Genomic DNA, 22,249 nt, shown 5'->3' with positions numbered 1-22,249 from the left:
CGGATATTTATGCAAAATACTTAACTGAATATTTTGTATAAAATATGTATTTTATATAAATTGCATATTTACAGATGGCAATCTCAACCATTTTACTTTACTTTTTAATAACTCTTTAAACAAATGAACAATGATCGATTGCTAAAACTATCCGATGATTAATATTGAGTTAAGCAGGATTGAATAAGTTAACTTTTTTTTAACTAAGTTAAGTTAAAATTAAGCCTTGAAACTTTAACTTAATTAAAATACAAGTTAATCAATAATAAAATTAATTGAATTAAAAGTTAAGTTAATAAAAAAAGTAATTAAAAAGTTAAAAGTTAGTTTGGTTCGAACGACAACTAAAAAAAAAGAAAAAGTTTTACATAATTTTACATAATTTTTCGTATTTTTCCTTTCTTACAGTTTATTTATTTAATTTATTTAATTTAGTTATTTTTTGTTCACACGTAACGATTATACAATATAAAATTACTAAATTATATACTCATTAGCCTCTTACATTGTACCCAAGGATTGACTTCAAAAAAATCAAATTAAAAGTTAATAATTATAAAATATAACTAAATCAAGTTAAAAAGTTAAGAATCTAAAGTAACTAAGTTAAGTTAAAATTAATTTTTTAACTTTTTAACGTAACTTTTATCTTTTTAACTTAGCACTACCCAAGCCATAGCAGTTTAAGTATTTCGCATAAATATCCGCAGTCTAATAATGATGCACTGCGTCACACCGTGTCATGTGTGTCTCTACTGTCTCTTGTAAGAAGATACCCCATTTTATTTGACTCCTGCACGTCACGTACGGCCCTGGGCCCGGGCCCCGAGCGGCGGTGGTCCGCGGCACGAGCATACACGCTCGTCCCATCGTTCGGCTCGGTCGAGTCCGCCGCATTGCGTCGGATCGCGTGATCCACGTTCGCTCTCCGACATATCTACTCCAACGTTCTTTTCGTTTCATTTCGTTTCGTTTTATTTCGTGGCCGCCGTGGGTGTTTTCCTCGAGTGTCGTTCTCGCTTATCTGGGTCCACTCGTTTGGTCCCGAAGAAGAGAGAGAGAGATGGAGAGAAATCTCTTCGCGTGTGTGTGATGCGGGAAGCCGCGACGTCGCGATCGTCGTCTCGCACTGCGTGGCCTCGAGACGGAGGGACACTCATCTCGTCGTCTCACGTTCTCCTCTTCGAAGGAAGTGTTGTCCACGCCAGCAAAACATCGCCGTCGTCGTCATCATCATCATCATCGTCGTCGTTGTTTCTCCTTCAGTCGTATGCCCGATCGCGAGATCAACCCGGATCCGCCCGTTCATTCCTCTTTCTTCCCCTTTCTCTCCTTTTTTATATTCTAGGTTCTTCAAGCGTCTTTCCAGGTTTTCTCCCGTGCCGCGTACCGCCAAGGTAAATTGGCGAATTCCGTCATCCGTGCGCTTTCGCTCCTGCGAAAAATTCCTGCGGACAATGAAGAAATGTCACGATCCGGGGCCCCGTTTTTCCGCGTCTCCCTGAGACGCGCGCGAGAGAGTTGCAGCTCCTCCCGAACTCCGAAGTCGTACCGGTTCTCGTTCTCGTGATCCCCGCGTTCCCCGCTGCCGTGTGCTCATCTTGCATCTTTATATTCTTTATTCGCGAGTGAACTGATTATTTACACGCGCGATCGGAAATTTGCAATGCTCGAGCGTGTCGATTTATGTCTCCTTATTAAGAAAGCATTCATATTTATCTCGTTTGAAGTGTAAATATTTTTGGAGGTTTCAAGCAACGTGAATAGACTTACGATTTATGTTCATTTCGACCGATGTATGTAGATTAACTTTAGCTGGATTTTTCTGACAGCACCGTTGATCAGCGCGTAGCAGGAAGGAAACCTGGGGGAACACCTGATCGTCGCGAGTCACTTCCGAGGAAATCTGGAATTCAATTCGAGATGGCCGACCGGCGGCCTATATCGAAGTACTGTTATTATAATCGACGAATCCATATAACGGTGCGCCGCGACAGGGCGACAGAACTGTTGTTTACGCGCGAAAATTAGCGTGGGAAGTGACACCCGTGATGTACTTAAAAATTGTATCCGATTGCTTCTTTAACTCGCTGAATTGTTGACGCGAGGTAACTGTTCGTGTTGTTTGCACTTTTTTCACATTTAAAATCTTTGCTTTCTCTTCAATGCCTGAATATACAGGATGTCCCAAAATTTATCACTCGAAATATTACAGCAAGAAAGTTTTTCGAAAAATTAAGTGAAAAAATTATCTTTTATTTTTATTTCAAGCAGTTTCTGAGGTATGTAAGGATGAGAACACAGAGTTTTGCATAACGCATAATATGCATAAGAAAATGAATCAATCAAAGTCCTTCATTTTCTTCTTTTTCATAGAATAAAAGACTCTGATTGGTTGACTTTTTTATGCAAAGGTCTGTTTTCCGACTTTAAGAGTTTAAATATGATCAGTTACTATTTTAAATGGTTACTTGTGAGTAAATTAGTAAACGAGCCCTTATCAGCTCACTAAACTATCGCACGCGATTCATGTGATCATTTAAACGTAAGATCTTTCCAGCTAGGAAAAAATCCATGCAGCACAGAAAGTTTGCAGCAATATCGCTGCGAAAGCTCTGCATTATTGCTGTAACATGCAATGTTACAGCAGTGTTGCTGCAATTTTGTGCTGTAGGGGAATTAAATGCAATATTAGACGCAGAAGCACTGTGTACAGCTGTTTAAACAATGCTGCCAAATTTTGACGGCACATTGAAATTGTTTATCTCTTTCAAATAAGTTGGTAGCCATTATTTGACACTCAAGTCTCAATTTAACTTTTTGTCTGTTGTACATTTGTGTCGTATTGTGTCGTTGGAAAGCATCGACTGTATTAAACACTACTCACTTGGAAAGCATTCATTATTTGTGACTATTTAAACTCTTGTTATCTAAAAGTTATTATTTAAAATGAAAATTTATAGATAACTTTTTTACTTAATTTTTCCAGAACTATCTTGTGTAGTATTTTGAGTCGCGAATTTTGGGAGACTCCGTATATTTATTTCGTTTTAGATGCAAATATTTTGGAATTTTTGGGGATGTCAAGCAACGCAAACAAATTTACGATTTATGCTCATTTCCATTAACGTGTATTAATTTTAATGTTTAATTCGCTCTTTCTCTTTAAAAATTGGAATAATATAAAGAATAAGTTGATTAATTTACTTTGATGGAAACAGTCATTAATTGGCTAACAGATCGAAATCCGTCTCGCGGAGAATATTCCGAAATCCGCCTTGCCTCCAGAAAAACCTGTTCTTTGCAAGCTGGAAGCTAAAATGGAACTTTTCGCACCGTTTATTCTTCCTCTTTTTCCTCTCCGGCGTCTAATTACGTTATTTATTTTATTTTGAGTGCAGAAAGTATTATATAGTACGGCGACAAAGTACAAACTTTAAGTTTGTTATTTATAATTAAACTGTTTATTTTCCCTCTTTTTTTCTTCGATATTTAATTATACAGATACTTCACTTCAAGTGCGGGAAGCGTGAAACCTGGCGACAGCTGCAAAGAACGTTATGTAATATTCCGGAATAATTATTTGGCGGAAAATTTAAAATTGTGACATTTTAAGATTTTTCATTCTATGGGCCGATTGTTTCCACCTTCGGATAAACTATGCAGTCATTTAATTTAAAGAACGAGAGAATGAGTAAGCTGAAATTTATTTAAAGGTGAAATTTATCTAAAGGTGAAACAATCCAATCTATAATTTCTAAAGAAAACTTATGAAATTTGAAATTTTTATTTGTAAAATTTATTCTTCATAAATCTTTATTCTTCAGAAATCTTCATAAAAGATTCCGCATATTTATGAAGAAATCAATTCTGTCAAATTAAATATTTAATGTGATTGCTTTTCAAAATGATGATTAAAAGTCTCAATGACCTGAAAAAAGTTCAATTTTTACGGTTGCGAAATTCTAAGTTGCTCGAAACTGTGTATTTTAAAAAATGATGTTTTCTTTCTACGTAAGAAACTATTTTTTTCTACTAATTTTTTTCATACTTTTTTTAGATTTTTCCTGCAACCTTCCATCCTTTTTTTCGGACCTTCCTAATCTTCTAATAAAGCAAATCTAAAAGAGCCTAATCTAAAAGAGATAGACTAATAGTTTCTCAATATTATTGCATTCAGATCATTAATTAATAATCGTAAAAATTGATATAAAAAATTAGTCAATTTGACAGGAACTGATAAATTCTTGAGAAGTGTATGAGGTCAACAAATTTAAAATGATAAACACAAATGTTTAAAAATATGATATTTTGAGAATTTTTATGCAAATAAAAATTGATTTGTTTATTTCTACCAATGTAGATTAATTAACTTTAATTTCGATTTAATTTAATTTTTATTTTTTTTCTAAGTAATCTTTAGAAGTTTTTAAAAGAAAATAAAAAGTAAGTTAAATTAAAAATAATTTTCATTGGTAAAAATAAACATAAGAAAAATTATATTTATCGGTTGATCTACAGCAAAATTACTATGTGCAGATTCTTTTGAATACTAATAAGATAGACGTTTGTGAAATGTCTTTTATATCAAACTATTGTACTGATCCTAATTGTTAATTGCTAATTGTTAATTGTCAGGATCACCTTGGCGAGTCGGCATTATGCCTGCACCGAAGATGTCAGTTATCGGTGATTCCATCAGGTTGGTTCCTGCTGGCAGTCCCGCCCTCTTCGAATTGTCTGCATTAGGCTTTAGTAGCAACGAGATCGATGTTCAAATTATAAGTGAGTCTACTTATTAATTAATGAATCAGTCTATTAATTATTTCGAAACAACAATACACAAGGATGTGTCTGACATATCGGATAAATTACAGCACCTTCGAAGAGGCACATTCCTGCGAGAATTGACGAGGAGCCCGGACGATCCGGCGAGTTCCGCGTCGAGTTCACGCCGACCGAAGTGGGCAGCCACCTCGTGGAAGTCAGCATCGCGGGACAGAAGCTACCGGCAGGACCCCTCGTTGCCAAGGTGTACAACAGCAGTTTAATCCAAGTTACTGACGTACCTAGCGCCGTAGTTGGACATGCCTGTCAATTTAGAGGTAAGACCAGTAATCAGTTATACTTTCCTTGGCGACAATTTTTTCTTAGAATTTTTCATATAATTTTTCAGAATTTTTATATAAATTTTAGAATTTTTTAGAATTCTTGCATGATTTTAGAAAATTTTTCAAATTTTTTTATACAAATTAGAATATTTTCTAGAAATTCTAAGAAAATCTACATTTTTTTTCTAGAATTTTTATATGCGTAAATTTTCATTTATATGTGCGTTTCTATTTTACAAAATCTAAAAGAAGAAATTTAAAGTATTTTTCAAAAATTTTCATAAATTTAAAATATACATACAAATTTTTTAAAAAGTATTATGAGATATTCTAAGAATTTTTTTTTATCAGGATTACATCTATGAATGTGTTTTAAATTTGTAATATGTACACAGTGGATGCCAGCGCTGCTGGAGAAGGTCAATTAGAGATTTCCATAAATGAGGGAGAGGTACCCAATCATGTCCAAGTAGTAGGCGGTGGCCGTTGTCTCGTGTCCTTCACTCCCGAGGTCGCCAAGCCACATTATATTGACATTAAGTTCAATGGAGAAGCAGTACGTGGATGTCCCTTCATCTGTAACGTGTCAGACACGAGTAGAGTCACATTAAGTTTGAATCATTTAGAACTGATTCCGGTCGAGCAGCCTGCTAGCTTCCACATGGGAGTCGACGGAAGCGGCAGCGCAGAACTAGCGGTTTATGTAAGGGGTAAGTTGCGCATTAAGTATTTATTACTGTGAATACAATGGGAATTTAAAAAATATAATTTCTTTAATTATCTTTAATATTCTTAATATAATATATTTTAAAATTGTTAAGAAGACCTCAATAACATATTTATACATTTATAATAATGCCATGTAATCAGATAATTATCTAACTTGCTGAATAATTATGGATTTTTTAAACAATTATCCTTACAGGACCAAACAGTGAATTGCCAGTTAAAGTTACTGGTAATGTAAGCAGCGGTTTCACCGCGGAATTTATACCGAAGGAAGTGGGAGTACATTCAATTAGCGTGGAATACAATGGCTATCCCGTAAATGGCACGCCGTTTTTGGCTAAAGCATTCAACGCAGATAAAGTGCTAATCGGGCCTGTAGCTAGAGGCAGTGTCGGGCAACCAACTCATTTTACAGGTATGTAGTAGCGTCAAGAAATAAGAATTAAATAAGTGTTTAATTCTCAAGATACAATAAATATTTTTAATACTTGAGTTTGACATAATACGTTTTGTCGACAGTCGATGCAAGTCAAGCTGGTGAAGGAAATCTGGAAATCACGATATCGGCTCGTGGCCAAAACATACCGACGCAAGTAACACCTCAAGGAAATGCACGATTTTCTGTTAGCTTCGTTCCGTTCGAGGCATGTGAGCACGTTATCAACATTGCCTTTAACAAGAAAACCGTGCCTGGCTGTCCCATAGTGACAAGGGTGGGCGGCGATAGTCATGTAACTGTAAGTGGGCAGGCATTAAGCAGCGCTGGATTGGGACGGCAAAGCTATCTGACCGTCAGTAACGTTGCCGGTAGCTTGGAAGATTTAGAAGTTAACGTTGAAGGTAATTATTGCTGCATGAAATTTATTCTATAATGCGCACGAGTCACAAATTTTCTTTTTTAGCACGTATGTTTGCTTTATTTGAGAGATTGTAAATTATATTTTTTAACAGTATTCCGTACAAATAAGGTTTTCCCGAAATGTTCGATGCTTTCTCACAAAATTTTATATTTGTGTTAAGAAACATTATACACTTGTGACACATGTATGTAAATGCATAAAACTTACACGCAGATGCACACACACACACACATACACACACACACACACACATATATATATATATATATATGTTACACGCAGATGACACACACACACACACATACACACACACACACACACACACACACACACATATATATATATATATATATATATATATGTATATGTATATGTCACCATAAAAGCACAAAAGCATCCATGTATTAATTTACCTTGTATTTAATGTCAAAGGGATTTCCTGTTTTGTTTTTAATGTTACGAATGTCGATGTAATTGTCGTGGAGACTTGTACAGAATTGTTTATCAGTGTCTCGTTAATCTCTAGCTTGAGAGCAATTCTCTCTCTCTGTTGCAGGTCGGCCAGCTTTCAGACTACGACATTACTAGACTTGTCAGAAAAACTAATCTCCCTTTTATTTTAATTTTGGATTAATGCACACGGTGATGGGTGTTCCTAACTCAATTCGCAAAAATCTTGCAAGGGTAGTTTAATTACCGCACTTTCCTCTACTTACACATTTCTCTTGTACTTGTTGGTTACTACTTGAGAATATTACGAGCGCTTAATTTGGGTTTTATTATTTTAATTCTACTGATTGTGGGAGAACTATGAAACTCTTGTTTAATCTTTCATAATCACTTCTCTTGTGTGCTCGCGAGGTGTATTTGGCTTATGTCAAAGCCATATTTATGGTGCTATATATTTACTTTAAGTTATGCATATATAATCGTTAAACGTTGCAATGCAAAAATACATATTTCTATAAATTAAGATTTTAATATGTAATGCTTTAACAAGTGCCAATATTTCTTCATATATAACTAGCAAACGTTTACATGGTCGCGTTCAATCTCACAAATGAACGGAGAGCTGTTATAAAATATTTTTTTCTACCTGATAACACTTAGTACATAATTTGTTTTTAATGTGTCTTCGCTCTGCCGGTTGCTCTGCTCAGCCAAGCATGTTGGAAACGTATTAGAGGATGATTTTACATTAGTTTCCCCAAGCGCGTTCGATCTAAGCTGAAGAGAACTAAAAGTATAACGTATATATAAAGACGAGATATACGGCTTTCTCCTATTAGTTATAGTAACAATTTATTTAGCCATTTCTCATGCGTAATCATTCGCTTTCTTTAACGTTGCTTATTTGCGAGTTTACGTCATACATAACAAGCGAGAGCGATCGGACTTGCGCGAATCTCTTCGCTGGCCGCTCCAGTGACCCTGCGATCCACCCCAAGTAGATGGCTGAACTCTAAATGATAATAAACGACTAACCCGCCGGACTTGATAGGACCCAATGGACAGGCCGTACCTGCTCAGGTCACTGACAACAAAGATACGACATGCAGCGTGGCGTTCACACCGAGAGTTGTTGGCGAGCACCGAATATCGGTGAGTTATCGGAACATCCCAGTGATTGGCAGTCCGTTCAGCTGTAAAGTATATGATGTCACTGCGATAAAAGTAAAGGATGCGAAACGTGGTGTCATCGGAATGCCCGTAACTTTCTTAGGTGCGTTTTTATTATATCTACGTTTTAATTATATCTACGAATTGAGTTGTTTACACACTGAAAAAACACTTTTATTAAAGTGTCTAAAAATTTAGTTGGATATAGATCTAAAAATAATTTTGGATTATCAAAATAATACGTAGAGTGCTTGAGCATTGATATAATGATGCAAAAAGTAATATTTTAGCAGTCTAATCATTTTCAGCATTCTAATCATTTGATAGTTCAAACAAAATTATTTCCAAATCTGTATTTAGCTAAATTTTTAGATACTTTAGCAAAACCGTTGTTTCCATGCACGAATTTGTTGATATAAAGCTTTTTTTAAATTCTAGTCGAGACTAGTCAGGCGGGACCAGGTAATCTGGAAGTAACTGTAAACGGCGGACGTGTACAAACTTCGGCACAGGCGCAAGGTCCTCACACGTACGCGATCTCGTTCACACCCCGAGAACCGATCGTGCACACCGTGGACTTGCGTTTTAACGGGGAGGACGTGCCTGGCAGTCCTTTCAATTGTCAGGTATCTTATTTCTCGTTCTACATTATGAATTCGTGATAAATTAAGCATGAGAGTGTTACATTATTTAAAATTAAAATTATCTTAATAATTCTATACGTTAATGTAAGAGAATCCAGATTTTATTTAACGGTTATGTTGAACAAAATACAGGTCAGCGATACGGCGAAAGTGTTGGTAACCGAGGTACTTGAGAAAGTATCTGTGAATCGTGTCACGACCTTTACAATAGAGGCCGACGCATCTCTCGGCACACCTGTGGTCGAGGTGCTCTCTCCCACTAGGGAGAGCTTATCTGTACACATAAAGCAGAACAGTCATGGCACTTACACTGCTGGATTTACCCCGAAAGATGTTGGTACGTATATGGAAATTAAGTGAAACTATTGTATAATGATATGCATTGTATATTTAAATGAATTAATTAAAAAAACAAAATAGGGCAATTAGGAATCGGTGCTGTAACAGATCATCTTAGTGCCTTGAAATATACACATGCATTAATGCATTAATGTGAAATATATTTCAAGATATTAAGGTCTGTTAGTTATTTAAGCGTACCAATTACAGTGCCGATTTCTAATTGCTCTAGTTTATTTGTTTTTTTTTAATTAATTTTAATACAAGGAATCTAACTTCGACTTATTTATATTTTTAAATTAATTATTCGCAATGTAGGCGATCACAGCGTCGAAGTGAAGCTCAGTGGATCGCACGTGGAAGGCAGCCCGTTTCTCGTCAAAGCTTACAACGCTGATAAAGTCAAGGTGACGGATATAAATAGCGGAGTCGTCGGGAAACCAATATTCTTCAGCAGTAAGATTCATTTTCTTCAATTTTCTTGGTAAAGCAATGATTCAATGTTATGTTAAATGTGTAACAATTTCATTCTAGTCAACGCCAGCCAAGCCGGAGCTGGAAATCTGGAGATCATAGTCGCAGTGAACGGCAAGAATGTTCCGAATTACGTTCAAAGTGAAGGCAACGCGAAGTTCAGGGTTAATTTTAAGCCACAAGAAGCCGCTGTACATAGTCTCAGTGTTCGTTTCAATGGAGAACCAGTTCCAGGTAAGAAAGTAATTTATGTTTTATACGTTTCGCTCTTAAAGGTCATTTTGTATAATACAATACTTTCATTAAGAAAATTACAGCATGAATAAATAAGTAAATGAGCGTAAATAAGTAAAAAGTGAAGAAATAAAAACTTTTTTTGCGATTTTTTACAAAACGAAACAAAAACGAGCAAATTTCCAAATTTCTTTTAGAGATTTGTTATCGATTTTCTATCCTCATTCCAGTTTTGAATTAAGATTTAAAACATCTTGCAGTTTTATTGGTCGTATCTTCAGTTTTTTAATGTCAATATCTCTTTAGGTTCACCGTTTAGCTGCAAGGTAGTAGGTGCGGGTCAAGCGACAATTTCTGGTCATAATCTGAAGATGAATGCTGTGAAGCGATTGATGTCCTTCACTGTGGATCCCCAGACTCCATCCACGAACTGCGACATTATCGCGACGCCACCATCAGGCATTGCTCTGCCTATCACCATCGAACCCATTGACGGGAAATATAACGTAAGCTTCGTACCCACGGAAATAGGTAGACACAACATCAGTGTTCTAGTGGACGGCGAATCGATAAAAGGCTCTCCATTTGCTTGCAATATTTATGACGTAACTAAAGTAAGTTTCGAATTGCGTGACTGAAGTGCTAAATGTTTCCAACGTTAAACTCAACGCTATCGTAATTATTGTAGGTACACGTGTCCGGTCTCACGGAGGCATTGCTAGGCCAGGCAACTACGTTTACAGTCGATGCCGCAGAAGCTGGCGAGGGAACGCTGGAGCTGGTGGTGAGCACGGAAAATAATACCGTCAAAGCCGAGGTGGTAGCTTGCGCACGTGGTCTCTATGACGTCACGTTTGTGCCACAAACAATGAGTGCACATTATGTTAATATAAGTTTTAATGACGACAATGTGCCAGGTTTGCGAATTTTATTAATAAACATTTACAAAAACTGACTTAAAAAATTATTGTAAAGAGATTTATCATACTATTTTTTTTTATGCTAGGAAGTCCATTTAAATGTCCTGTCGTTAGTGGCATGTTACACGGTCCGTCGATGGTTCGAGTTGGTAACACGGCTTATATAGATCTGGACATGTCTGACTTGAACGGTCCTGTATCCGCGGAAGTAACCGGTAAATTATTTGCCTAATTTGCGATTATTACATTTTCCTTTTCAAATTTAATTATTTATGACACTTTCCTTATTTTATTCAGGTCCGGATGGAATAATCATTCCGAGCACGTTAACCAAATTATCATCCAGCTTATATCGTGTGGAAGTTCGAACGCGACATGTTGGAACGTATAGCATAATATTCAATGATGGACACAAGATGGTCAGTTCACAAACACTCCAAGCTTTTGATCCCGGCAAGGTTTCCATCAAAGAAATAGCGGACGCGATTTGTCATCGACCAGGAACTATTTTAGGCAATTATTTCAATATTTTAGCCTTAGTAATTAATAAATTTAATAAATATTGACTTAGTAAGATATAAATTATTTCTGAAATAAAAATACAAACAGTATTTTATTCTTTCTTATACAGTCGTCGCATCGAAAGAAGCTGGTCCTGGTAAATTATCTATTAATGTTCGCGCTGGTGGCGCAGATGTTGACAGTCTAGTGAGAGAAAGAGAAAATGGTGTCTATGAAATTATATTCCATCCCACACGAGCCGCCCCTCACAGAATTCACATAAAATACAACGAAGTTCATATTCCTGGTATTGCATCTTTATCTTTTTTTCTCAATAGAATTATTTTTGTTATACTAAGTACATTATAGAAATTTTAATTATAAATTATCAAATCAATTAAAAATTATCAAAGATTGTATTATGTATCTTATAAATATTTTATCATAATTTAGATTTATTTTATCATAATGTACTTATTTAGGTATATTTATTTTAATCAATAAGAATCTTATTGGATTGTACATGCAATAATATTTGATGTATATTAATTTAGCTTAACAATATTTTAATTTATAGGGAGTCCGCTGGACGTGACGGTGCGTGGTCCTACGGGAGGACGAGAAGTAACGGCGACAGGATTAGGTCTATATCAATCATGCGTCGGAAAAGTAACATCGTTTACGATCGAGACTCTTGGACGTCCTGGCAAGGAGTTCGATGTAGTTATCAGCGGTCCTCAGGGTAACGCCGTACCCGTCCGTTGTTATCAGCATCGCGATGGCAATCTACTCGCCGAATTCACAACGAATAGTGTCGGTGAGATTAGGGAAAACTGTAACGTATGTGGAATGTTTTGAGAGAAAGTGAAATTGAAATACCATTTATCTCAGGCACATATAAAATCGACGTACTACACGGTGCGAAGCCGGTGCTGGGCTCGCCATTCTTCTGTCAAGCCTTCGACGCTGCTAAGATGAAGCTTCAAGAATTGGGTCCAATGACGATTTCCGTTCACGATCACATTGCATTCAAACGTGAGTGATAATTACAATATGTGTATTGCATATATTTTCTATTATCGTATTATCAATATAATAATAAGAAAAATTAAATCAGGAAGGTGCGTTTATGTATAAAATATAATAAAAAAGATTTGTATAAATTTAATATAAACAGTAAATATTTTATGTAAATGTAATCTTGAAATATTCGGCACATATACACCACACACAATCTTGGATTAAATATATACAAACGGACATAAAACACATTTTCAGTAATTATAACAATTTTATTATAGCAGCTTGCGAATTAAAAGTATTACTAGTGTTTTTTTTATTTATGAGCAAACGTAAAAGTAAACAAATGCCAAAAATCATGAAAAATGAATTATCGTAAAAAAGATATAATAAATTTTGTTATGAATTTTATTCAGTTAACATTATTATTTAACAAGATATTGTTAATATAAATTTTGAATAGTGTATTCGTTATATATTTGTTATATATTTTGCTTTCTAAAAATATTTTTCACGCATGATTACACATAATTTGATTTTTATTTATAATGCGAATAAGATCGTTTTCACTCGAAAGAAAGATCGATGCTATCAACATACCTAAATTGAGCGATACGATTGGAATAAAGTTTTATTGATTAAGAGAAAAGAGTGAAAAGAGTCACATTAAATACCAAGTAATCATTTATAGATTAATCGAACGTAAACGTGTCAATAGGCATAATATCGCACTTATTCGAGGCGTAAATGTATCTCTTGCGTCCGACGCGCTTATGTAAATAATGCTGCATACGCATAGGCGGGAGAAAGTAGCGAGCGTTTTCTAGTGCAGCATAACTATGCAGCTACGTTTCAAGGCCACGTCTGGGATATAATCGCAGCGGATAGCTCAGGCATACGTAAACTACTTTCAAATAGTCTTGCGTTATACGCATAATGAACAGTCACGATATACATCTTGCGCGGCGCGGTACCAATTGATGTGCGCTACCACTCGACAATAACATCAGGAAGAATCGCGGATTATAGTTTACGTAATTCGTTGGATGATTACAGTGATGAAAGCCGACGCCGGCACTGCTGATCTGGACGTAACAGCGACGAGCCCATCGGGACAAGAGATCCCGTTACAAGTCACTCCACTCAACGACGGTGCCGAGATGATCGAGTTCTCGCCCAGCGTTCCCGGCACCTACATGATCAACGTTACTTATGGTAATTATGTTTAAGCATGTAAGAAATTTTAACTCTACGGAGGTGACGGTGGATTTATTAAGTCTACTCGATTATATTTTTTATATTACATCTGCGAATTTAAATTATTGTTATTAGAATAAACTTGGCTGGTATTCATAACTGGTTCCTATATTTAGGAAGATCCTATCTTAAGTATAGAAATATTCCGTTAAATATCTTAAAGATATCCTGCCTTAAAGATTTTATATGTTAATTACAGAGCCATATTAGACATTATTTAAAAGGTCTTAAAATAAGAACGAACTATGAATACTAGCCTTAGAATTTATTCTTTTTTATATAGATTATGGTATTGACATTTTGATTACTTAAAATTAATGTACTTTTAGTTAACATAAATTAAATGAGTTTTACAGATTCAGTATTACAGATTTTGATGTCAGCTTTGGAAAGTTAATTTTAAGAAAGGAGTTTCTTGCATTCTTTGTATTTCATTATTGTTATCAATAGGCGGATGTTCTGTGCCTGGTACTCCAGTAGTATGCACTGTCGACGCAGTCGGGCAAGCTCGCGCGAAAGGCGAAGGATTGCTGAACGGTCATGTGGGTAAACCGGCACATTTTATCGTCACTGGCACGAGAAGTCCGCCAGCAGTTCAGGTATTTGCGTACAACTAAGAAAGTCGCTTCGTCAAGTTATACGTGGGATGTACGGTATTCTTTTTTAATTAAACTGTATTGTAGGTAGATGGACCGGACAGTGTTTCTAAGGCCACCATTGAAGCTGGAGCCAATCCCGGTACGTGGAATGTGTCTTACGTACCAAATGAAATCGGAATGTTTGACGTGAGGGTTGTCTCTGCGGGGCAACAGCTGCCAGGATCTCCGTGGCATCCGAAGATCATCGATACGCGGAATCTTCGTGTCATTGGTGAATACATCAAATGTCATTTAATCCTTAAATACCTCACTATGGGAACAACACATTGATGTATGGCATATCTCCTCAGTTTGATTACTTATAACCTTCATAAAAATAAACATTGTAAAAAATGTTTTTCAATTGAAACACCAGACATTAAGGAATATAACGGAACCAAACAAATGTGTATCTTTATTAATAAGAAAGTTATGAGTAATAGAAAAAACATTAGAAAAAAGCTGGATATGCCATATCAAAAAAGTGTTTAAGGATTAATAAGCAGTGAATGGTATTTCTATTGAACTTACAATGTATGCAATGATTGTAGGTGGTTGGTCCGCTGTATGCGATGAGATTGGTCGCTTGAGATTGCATCCGTCGAACAAAATCAGCTTTGATACCGCGGAGGCCGGACCCGGCGAGATCAGCGGAACCGTCGGCGATCATCTTCTCAACTTTGAAATGACGTCTAGCAACAGGTTGAAGCTCGTTCCGCCACAAATGAGCAGTGGCGAACATCATCTAGAGATATTGTTCAACGGCACACCATTTCCCGGCGCACCGAAACTCGCACTCGTACAGGATTTGGAGGTTTTTATCAATGATTTCGAGTTTAATCCTAATTAGCATTCGCGAGTCCAGTAAACATAGATATTTTTTTTCAATTAAGATGTGAAAAATTATTTATAACAATTGTTTTTCATAATCTTACATAATTTAAAGTTACATGATTTTATTCCTCGAATTTTGTTTCTACAATGAAAAAAAAATTCAATTATGTTAACTGTAAGCAAAGATACGTTAATTTAATGTATATGCAAAAGTGGATCTGTGAATATCATTTTGTTAAATATCAAAAGAGCAATGATAATTCAATCTCTTTGAATTAAAAAATAACATTTTATTATTTTTAACTTCTAATATGTGTCCATATTAACATATTTATTTTAATAAATAATAAACTAAATTTCAGTCAAATTTAATAATACATTTTTTAAATTAAATTGTTTAATTCCATTGTTTTAGTTAAATTAACGATATTAAGAAGCAGTTGCAACTAATAGAAATGTGAAAATAATTCAAACGGGATGACATTATCCAATTTAACTGTTAAATTGAATTGCAATTTAAAAAATTTCGGAGTTAATACGAATTAGGATTAAATGTGCTTTCAACTAAACATTTTATAATCATTGTAAATTTTTCTTAGCCGCCTGTGCAGGATACGAGTCGAGTGTTATTGAAAGGACGAGGATTAACGTCGGCCAAGTGCGGCGAAGAAGTCAGTTTTACCATAGACGGTTCTCAAGCTGGTAATGGAACTCCAAAAGTACAATTATTTTCACCCACCAGTGAACTTAATGTCATGTTACAACATTTAGGTAAGAAAAAAAAGACAAATGAAGCTGCAAATAGAAATGAAAGAGATTTTAAATATTTTTTATACAAAAAAAGGCGATAGCGTCTATCGTGCAAGCTATATACCGCTAACGCCGGATCCACTCTTGATGACTGTATCATGGAATGGAAGGCAATTGAAGGGCTGTCCATTGCAAATTAATGTTACAAGTGCTGCCGACGCGTCTAGAGTTATCTGTTCCGGAGACGGATTGAAGCATGGTATCGTTGGACAAGAAATCAGAAGTTTCATCGATACCAGAAGAGCAGGACCAGGTAAAGATTCGTTTCATGCTTGTAATAAATAATTATTTTCTTTTTATTTAATCGAGAACTTGTTTTGTAGGTGAATTAACAGCACACTGCGTTGGGCCGCATAAAGTAGCATACTGCGAGCTATACGATCATGGCGATGCTACCTTCACGTTAAATGTGAAACCTCAAGAGGCGGGACGACATGCACTAACGATCAAATATGCTGGAGAACACGTTCCCGGTTCTCCATTCACGTTACGCGTCTCCGGAGCCCCAGACGCTTCAAAGGTACTCGATACTTGAATACATTGCAATTTTTACTGCAAGTAATAAAAATCCTAAATATACCAATAAGTATAGCCTTAGCCAAAAATATAAAATATCCTCAATTAAAAAAATTTTTTAATTCTAGCGTTGTAATCATTAAGATTGATACGTTTAAAGAACAGAATAAATTTTACGATTAATGAAACTATTAAGGCTGAGATGTATATATTAATCAAAATTAAATTTTAATTAAATTAATTAACACGCTCGAATTATTAGGTACGCGTCTATGGGCCGGGTATTGAACATGGCGTGTTGGCGACTTTTCAATCGCGATTTATCTGCGACACGCGAGGTGCCGGTGCCGGTCAACTTACAGTAAGAGTACGTGGACCTAAGGGAGCGTTTAGGGTGGAGATGCAACGAGAGACTCAAAAAGATCGAATCATTCTCTGTCGGTACGATCCGACGGAACCCGGGGACTACAGAGTGGAGGTTCGTTGGGCTGGTATCTTGGTGCCAGGTTCTCCGTTTCCCGTTAAAATTGTTGACACACAAGACGAGTTACTAATGCTCACACAGGTAAAGAAAATTACGTATAATTATCCTGTATAAATATGTATATTCAAAAATTAAGGAGAGAATTGCAATTAATTGTATACAACAATTTAAACAAAATATGTAATTAAATGTTTATTATGAATCATCATATATACATATATTCACGAATAGTAAATTATTGCATTAATGGATATTAAATATATAAGCGGCATTTAAATTGGCGTAATATATAGATATATGGAATTTCAGGGCGGAGATAATTATTCGACAGGCCATCATACTATTACATCGTGGCGTGGATCGCAAGCTATATTATAGAAACGCCGCAGCTAACATTGTTATTATATTTTGTATGGACTAATATATTCGATAATATATGATAATAATTGTAACTTATGTGCAAATGTTTCCAATAAACTCAACATTCCAATTAAATATGCATATATTTATTTTTTTTAGTTTTTCGGATACTATACATTTGTATGTGAAAAAAATTATATACAGTTTCTAAATTTTTTTAAATATCAATCTATTTTACCTCAGAAGCCTTATCGACTTTTTTTCTTTTCCAGTTTATTGAGATCCCTAAAGATTTCCTTCTTCATCTGCTTTTGCTTCCTTAACTTCTTGGCTTCCTCCTCCTTGATTTGCGCCTGATATGCCGTTATTCTCTTCGTCATAGCCTCCTTCGACTGTTTCTGCTTTTTCGCGTAATTCGTTCTGATCATCTTTATTATACGAGCGATGTTCTGTTCTTGTGGTTCACGTACCACGGCAACTCGACCTTGCTTGAACTTGGGCTTGCGTAAGTGCGGCACGGACTCGAGTTTGGGTTTATCTCTGTATGGGAGCTCCTTCTGCAACTTGCGCGGAATGAACAGTGGTTTGAACACCTTAACATCTCGTTTGATCGGTGTATATATCGAATTTATATTAGCTTCAGCGTGGATATTCCTTTCTCGCTTCAATTGACCTGTAGTCTTCATACCGTGCCACCGACTCTTCTCCGCAAGTGGCAGAAGCAACGACGTTACTGGATTGTAGAAGCGTGGCACGTCGATCTTATACCAAGTCCTACAAAACACTATATCGCTTAACATTATCTTGTCCTCGAACGTGGCGCGAAAGCAGCCCTCTGGCTTGGAGATTGCCTTCTTGATCTGACCACGAATGCCCGAGACTGTCTTGATTCGGGCACCCTCGAACTTGGCGACCTCAAGGGCGCTGTTGAACATATCCTTAATGAACGCTGTCTTACGGTGGATCTTCATTGGTAAGCCGATGAGCTTGAGCTTCTTCATTACCTCCGTGCTCTTGTTCAACTCCACGATCGAGCCAGTCGCTACGATGCGGAAACCTGGTTCTTTACTCGCGACGTCCTGCACCGCCAGAACTCCGGTACCCTGCGGCGTAATTGGGCCCCAAAGGTGACTCATGCATGCCACATGCTCCGGCGTATACTTTAACATTCGGTGACGCAAATTGTCCTCCAGTTTGGAATAAATCGGCAGCGACTGGAATCTACGCCAGCCTATGGAGAATATAAGTGGATCGCGACTCTTCAAGATCCTTGAGTACCATCGGTGCTTCTTGATCCGCATTTGTACGTAGCCAATGTTCTCTTCACCATGCAACAAACCACCTATGATGATCGGATACGTCGGGTCGAGATGCGTAATTAACTCGCACGGCACTGCCTCGATTTCCACACGAATGTACATGCCGGGGCGATAGCCCTCCAACTGGACCCTGATGTCATCATCCAGCCCTTCAAACTCCGACTTGTTGATTCCAGCTTGTCTCTCTACCTCATCCTTCAGCTCGTCATAATACGTTTTCTTTTCCGTATTGTCGTATTCCGCGTTAAATTGCTCCTTCAGCTTCTTCTTCTTTTCCAAGAGCTTCTTTTTGTCCTCTACTTCGTTCACCGGCAATTCTTCGAGATGCTCTGCTTTATGCTTCTCGCCGGTCTCCAGATCCTCAAAGTCGCCGTATAAATCCTCGTCGTCCAGCTTTAAAAGCTCCTCGGCGTCCTCCGATTCCTTCCATTTGCCCGTAACGAAACGGTTGATTAATAACGCTTTGTTCTCCTCCTTCAGCCAATCGCGCGGATTCTCCATCGAGAAGAATACTGACTCCTCCTGATTTTGCAATTCTCGCTGCTGTATTTTCTGTCTCTGCTGTTCTTGAATTACGCGGAATATTCCGCCAATATCCTGATCGAGCTTCTCGTCTTCCTTATCCTCTTCCTCTTCAATCATATTACTTTTGTTGAATACTCCATAAACAATTTTCATCAAATTTTTGTTGCTTTGTTGGCGATTTATGAAAGCTTCTCTCGCCTTCTCTGTTAAATTCCTCTTCCACTTCAATTCATCCGGAACTTCTTCACTTTCATCTATTTTGATATCATCTTTCTTTTCTTCTTCTTCGAATGCAATGTCTTCGAAATCGCTTAACCGATCTGCATCGTCCATTTCTAATCCTGCACGCGAATCCTCATCGCTGAGCTCGTCGAAGCTTTCGTCGTCAACATCCTGCTTCACGTTTTTCTTTGTTGCCTCCAAAAGACTCAATGCTTCCGAGATCTTATTTTTTATCAGTTTATCTGATTCCTTACTTAAAGAATGATATACTCCTGCATTTTCTTGCTGAGGAGCCTCCATCTTCTTATCATTCGTTAACTCAGAGTCGTCCAGATTTACATCGTTTTCAATAGTTGAATTAACCGAGTCTCTCTTCTTTTTCTTTTGTATGTTGCCTTCGTCAGTACCTTTTCTTTTAACACCTTTTTCAGTTTTTTCTAAAATATCTATGTCACTCCATTCATCATCATCATCATCATTCTCGTCCATGTTGTAGTCATTATCATCATTACTGTCATCTTCATTATTTTTGTCATCTTCACTGTCTTCGTCTTCATGTTTTATCAGATTATCGTCATTTTTATTCGAAATATTTTTTACATCCGTTTCGTCTTTAAATATCACTTTTCGTCGAACTCTTCCATTCTCTGAAACCAATTCACCTGTATAAGAAGCCATACTTTCGTTCACATCTTGTGATTTTATAGGCGCGGCATCGCTGAACAATTTCAACTCGCTGTGCTGCAATTTTTGGTCCAGCGTCTCTTGTGTATCCATTAGAGCACCAGCCAAACCTGTGTCTTCTTCTTTATACGAATGGCTGCCGCCCAGTTCCACATAAACGGCATCCTTATCATAAACTATACCACCGACTCCAGAAAACGGCGCGTAAATTAGCCGTTCCTTCTCCACCAAGGCTCGTTTCTTAATGTGTTCTGGAAGTGGACATGGATCCGGCAGAAAGTTCACATCCTTGATCTTCATGTCTCCACAGCCGGGTATATGAATGGATGTATCCTTATTCAAAGGTATTCCTCTAACATATCTGGAAATAAATTCAGTTATTTATTCAGTCAGTTATTAAAATGTATAATTAAGATTTTGACAAATAAAATTTCAATTAACTTTAAAATACAAAATTAAAATAGTCAAAATAATATGAAAAAACTATGTTTTTCTTAGGAAAAAACTATGTTTTTCTAACTACTTTACTTTATTAAGAAAGAAATTATTTGCTTTTAATACACATTCTGCTCTTACTGAAATAGTTATTAATGAAATGTATTTTCTCTTAGTAGAACATCTTTTCATTGATTATATAAATAATTGGAGGAGGAAATTTTCTTCTTATACAATTTTTCAAAATTGCTCTTTATTTTCCAACACTTCAACTTCTTTCCTGGCCAATGTAATTGCCTGACTTACATATTATTTGTAGTTTTGAAGATTAGAGTGAGAAATAGATTTCCTCCTCTAATATCTATCCTCTAATATCTTTTAAGCAATCAAAAGATGTTCTGTTAAAGGAAAATGATATAATATTGGACTGTAGTAAATGCTACTACATTAAGCACAAATCTGTATTGAAGACAAATGGTAAGCAAACTTCTTATTAATAAATAGACAACATATTTCTTAGATTCACATTATCTCCCTTATCCTTTACAGATTTCAAGTACAATTTGAAAATGACTCAAAATGAAAAACACAATTATTTCACACATACCCATACAAACAAATATTTCTGTCAACTTTTGGATTCTTCCTGATCAGTTCTGGCGACGTCAAGTCTTCCAGTCTATCAGCAAGTAAATAGGGATGGGTAGTACGCCAAGTCAAGGGCCTGAACCGCATGACTGATATGAACCGCGCTAGATTCTTTATTTCCGTACGGAGATATTCCTCGTGCAGCAATCCAGAGAGGTAGAACAATTTTGCACCGGCAAACACCTCCGCCCAGAAGCGATGCTTCAATGTCTTTTTCGTTTTCCTCATTTGCCTTGCATTCTTTATGAGATCCAGGTGAGTAAGAACCCCCATAATCCTGGGCATACCATGTACCTGGCATATATTCAAAAACTCAAAGATCTCCATCTCAAATCCAAAGGAGGCATCCACCAGCAGCAGCACCAGATCCGCCACCTTGGCAATGTCGATCATGCAGTTCACATCGTTGTTGCATTCTATGAAGGTGATTCTTTGTTTCTTGCCTGATACAATAGTGACTGGACCAAGTATGTTGGTCAACGGTTGTTTGACATAGCTTTTGATCAAGCATTGTATGACCAGTGACTTTCCCACCTTCGGTGGACCAACTACAGCTACTAAGACCGGTGGTGGCTCCAAAGGCGTTCTGTCAACAAGAGGTATGTGCTGCTTTTTAGTTTCGATGTCCTGTTTCCGTCTGAATCTTCTTTCTGCTCTGATCGCGGAATTGAAAGTGAACGCTTTTGGATTTCTCTGCTTATCTGATAATTCCTGAACATGTTCCTTCTTCGTTTTCTTCTTCTCTGCCTTACGGCCCGCATTGCGGTCCCTATGACTCTTATGCTTCACTGTATCATCCATCACAGACGACATACTGGCACCTTCTTCTCTTTTCGCTCTCTCTTCTATCTATTAGTATTAATTAAAAATTAGTAACGTATTATTGTAATAATAAAACATATACTGTACATCAACAAATTTCTAACCTAAAATCACCGAGATGTCTAAGAATTTTGTACTAAAATTACTTTGATAAACATTTCGAAATATTATTTTTGTAATATTGCTAAACTTTTAAAATTAGCAGAGAATATAAATTTCTTTTGCAAAAATATAAATCAGTCA

General features: G+C 36.5%; 2 protein-coding genes across 2 annotated transcripts in view; one reads left to right on the top strand and one right to left on the bottom strand.

The window, feature by feature from the left end:
* LOC105622372 (filamin-A) overlaps nt 1-17,593 on the top strand; it is a 45,205-nt gene extending 27,612 nt beyond the window's left edge. Inside the window, exons 14-39 of the mRNA XM_012203795.1 lie at nt 4,639-4,785; nt 4,878-5,105; nt 5,507-5,821; nt 6,037-6,255; nt 6,360-6,680; nt 8,202-8,423; nt 8,759-8,946; nt 9,097-9,301; nt 9,622-9,759; nt 9,838-10,011; nt 10,318-10,625; nt 10,700-10,928; nt 11,018-11,146; nt 11,229-11,444; nt 11,563-11,739; nt 12,010-12,249; nt 12,324-12,467; nt 13,509-13,667; nt 14,160-14,308; nt 14,393-14,579; nt 14,899-15,161; nt 15,781-15,952; nt 16,026-16,244; nt 16,315-16,511; nt 16,770-17,072; nt 17,301-17,593. Of these exons, the coding sequence (XP_012059185.1) occupies nt 4,639-4,785; nt 4,878-5,105; nt 5,507-5,821; nt 6,037-6,255; nt 6,360-6,680; nt 8,202-8,423; nt 8,759-8,946; nt 9,097-9,301; nt 9,622-9,759; nt 9,838-10,011; nt 10,318-10,625; nt 10,700-10,928; nt 11,018-11,146; nt 11,229-11,444; nt 11,563-11,739; nt 12,010-12,249; nt 12,324-12,467; nt 13,509-13,667; nt 14,160-14,308; nt 14,393-14,579; nt 14,899-15,161; nt 15,781-15,952; nt 16,026-16,244; nt 16,315-16,511; nt 16,770-17,072; nt 17,301-17,369 (5,318 nt within the window). The 3' untranslated portion in view covers nt 17,370-17,593. The remainder of the gene's footprint in view (nt 1-4,638; nt 4,786-4,877; nt 5,106-5,506; nt 5,822-6,036; nt 6,256-6,359; nt 6,681-8,201; nt 8,424-8,758; nt 8,947-9,096; nt 9,302-9,621; nt 9,760-9,837; nt 10,012-10,317; nt 10,626-10,699; nt 10,929-11,017; nt 11,147-11,228; nt 11,445-11,562; nt 11,740-12,009; nt 12,250-12,323; nt 12,468-13,508; nt 13,668-14,159; nt 14,309-14,392; nt 14,580-14,898; nt 15,162-15,780; nt 15,953-16,025; nt 16,245-16,314; nt 16,512-16,769; nt 17,073-17,300) is intronic.
* Nucleotides 17,594-17,599: 6 nt separating this feature from the next.
* On the bottom strand, nt 17,600-21,997 carry LOC105622371 (ribosome biogenesis protein BMS1 homolog). The gene is made up of 2 exons (XM_012203794.1): nt 21,144-21,997; nt 17,600-20,462 (listed from the first exon to the last, which is right to left on the bottom strand). Exons 1-2 carry the CDS (start codon nt 21,995-21,997, stop codon nt 17,600-17,602), a joined length of 3,717 nt encoding a protein of 1,238 aa, XP_012059184.1.
* Between the last annotated feature and the right edge of the window lie 252 nt (nt 21,998-22,249).

Source organism: Atta cephalotes, assembly GCF_000143395.1.
Source record: "Atta cephalotes unplaced genomic scaffold scaffold00044, whole genome shotgun sequence".
NCBI classification, from domain to species: Eukaryota; Metazoa; Arthropoda; class Insecta; order Hymenoptera; family Formicidae; genus Atta; species Atta cephalotes.
Note: the sequence above shows the minus strand (reverse complement) of the source record. Positions and strands in the feature narration are given on the sequence as shown.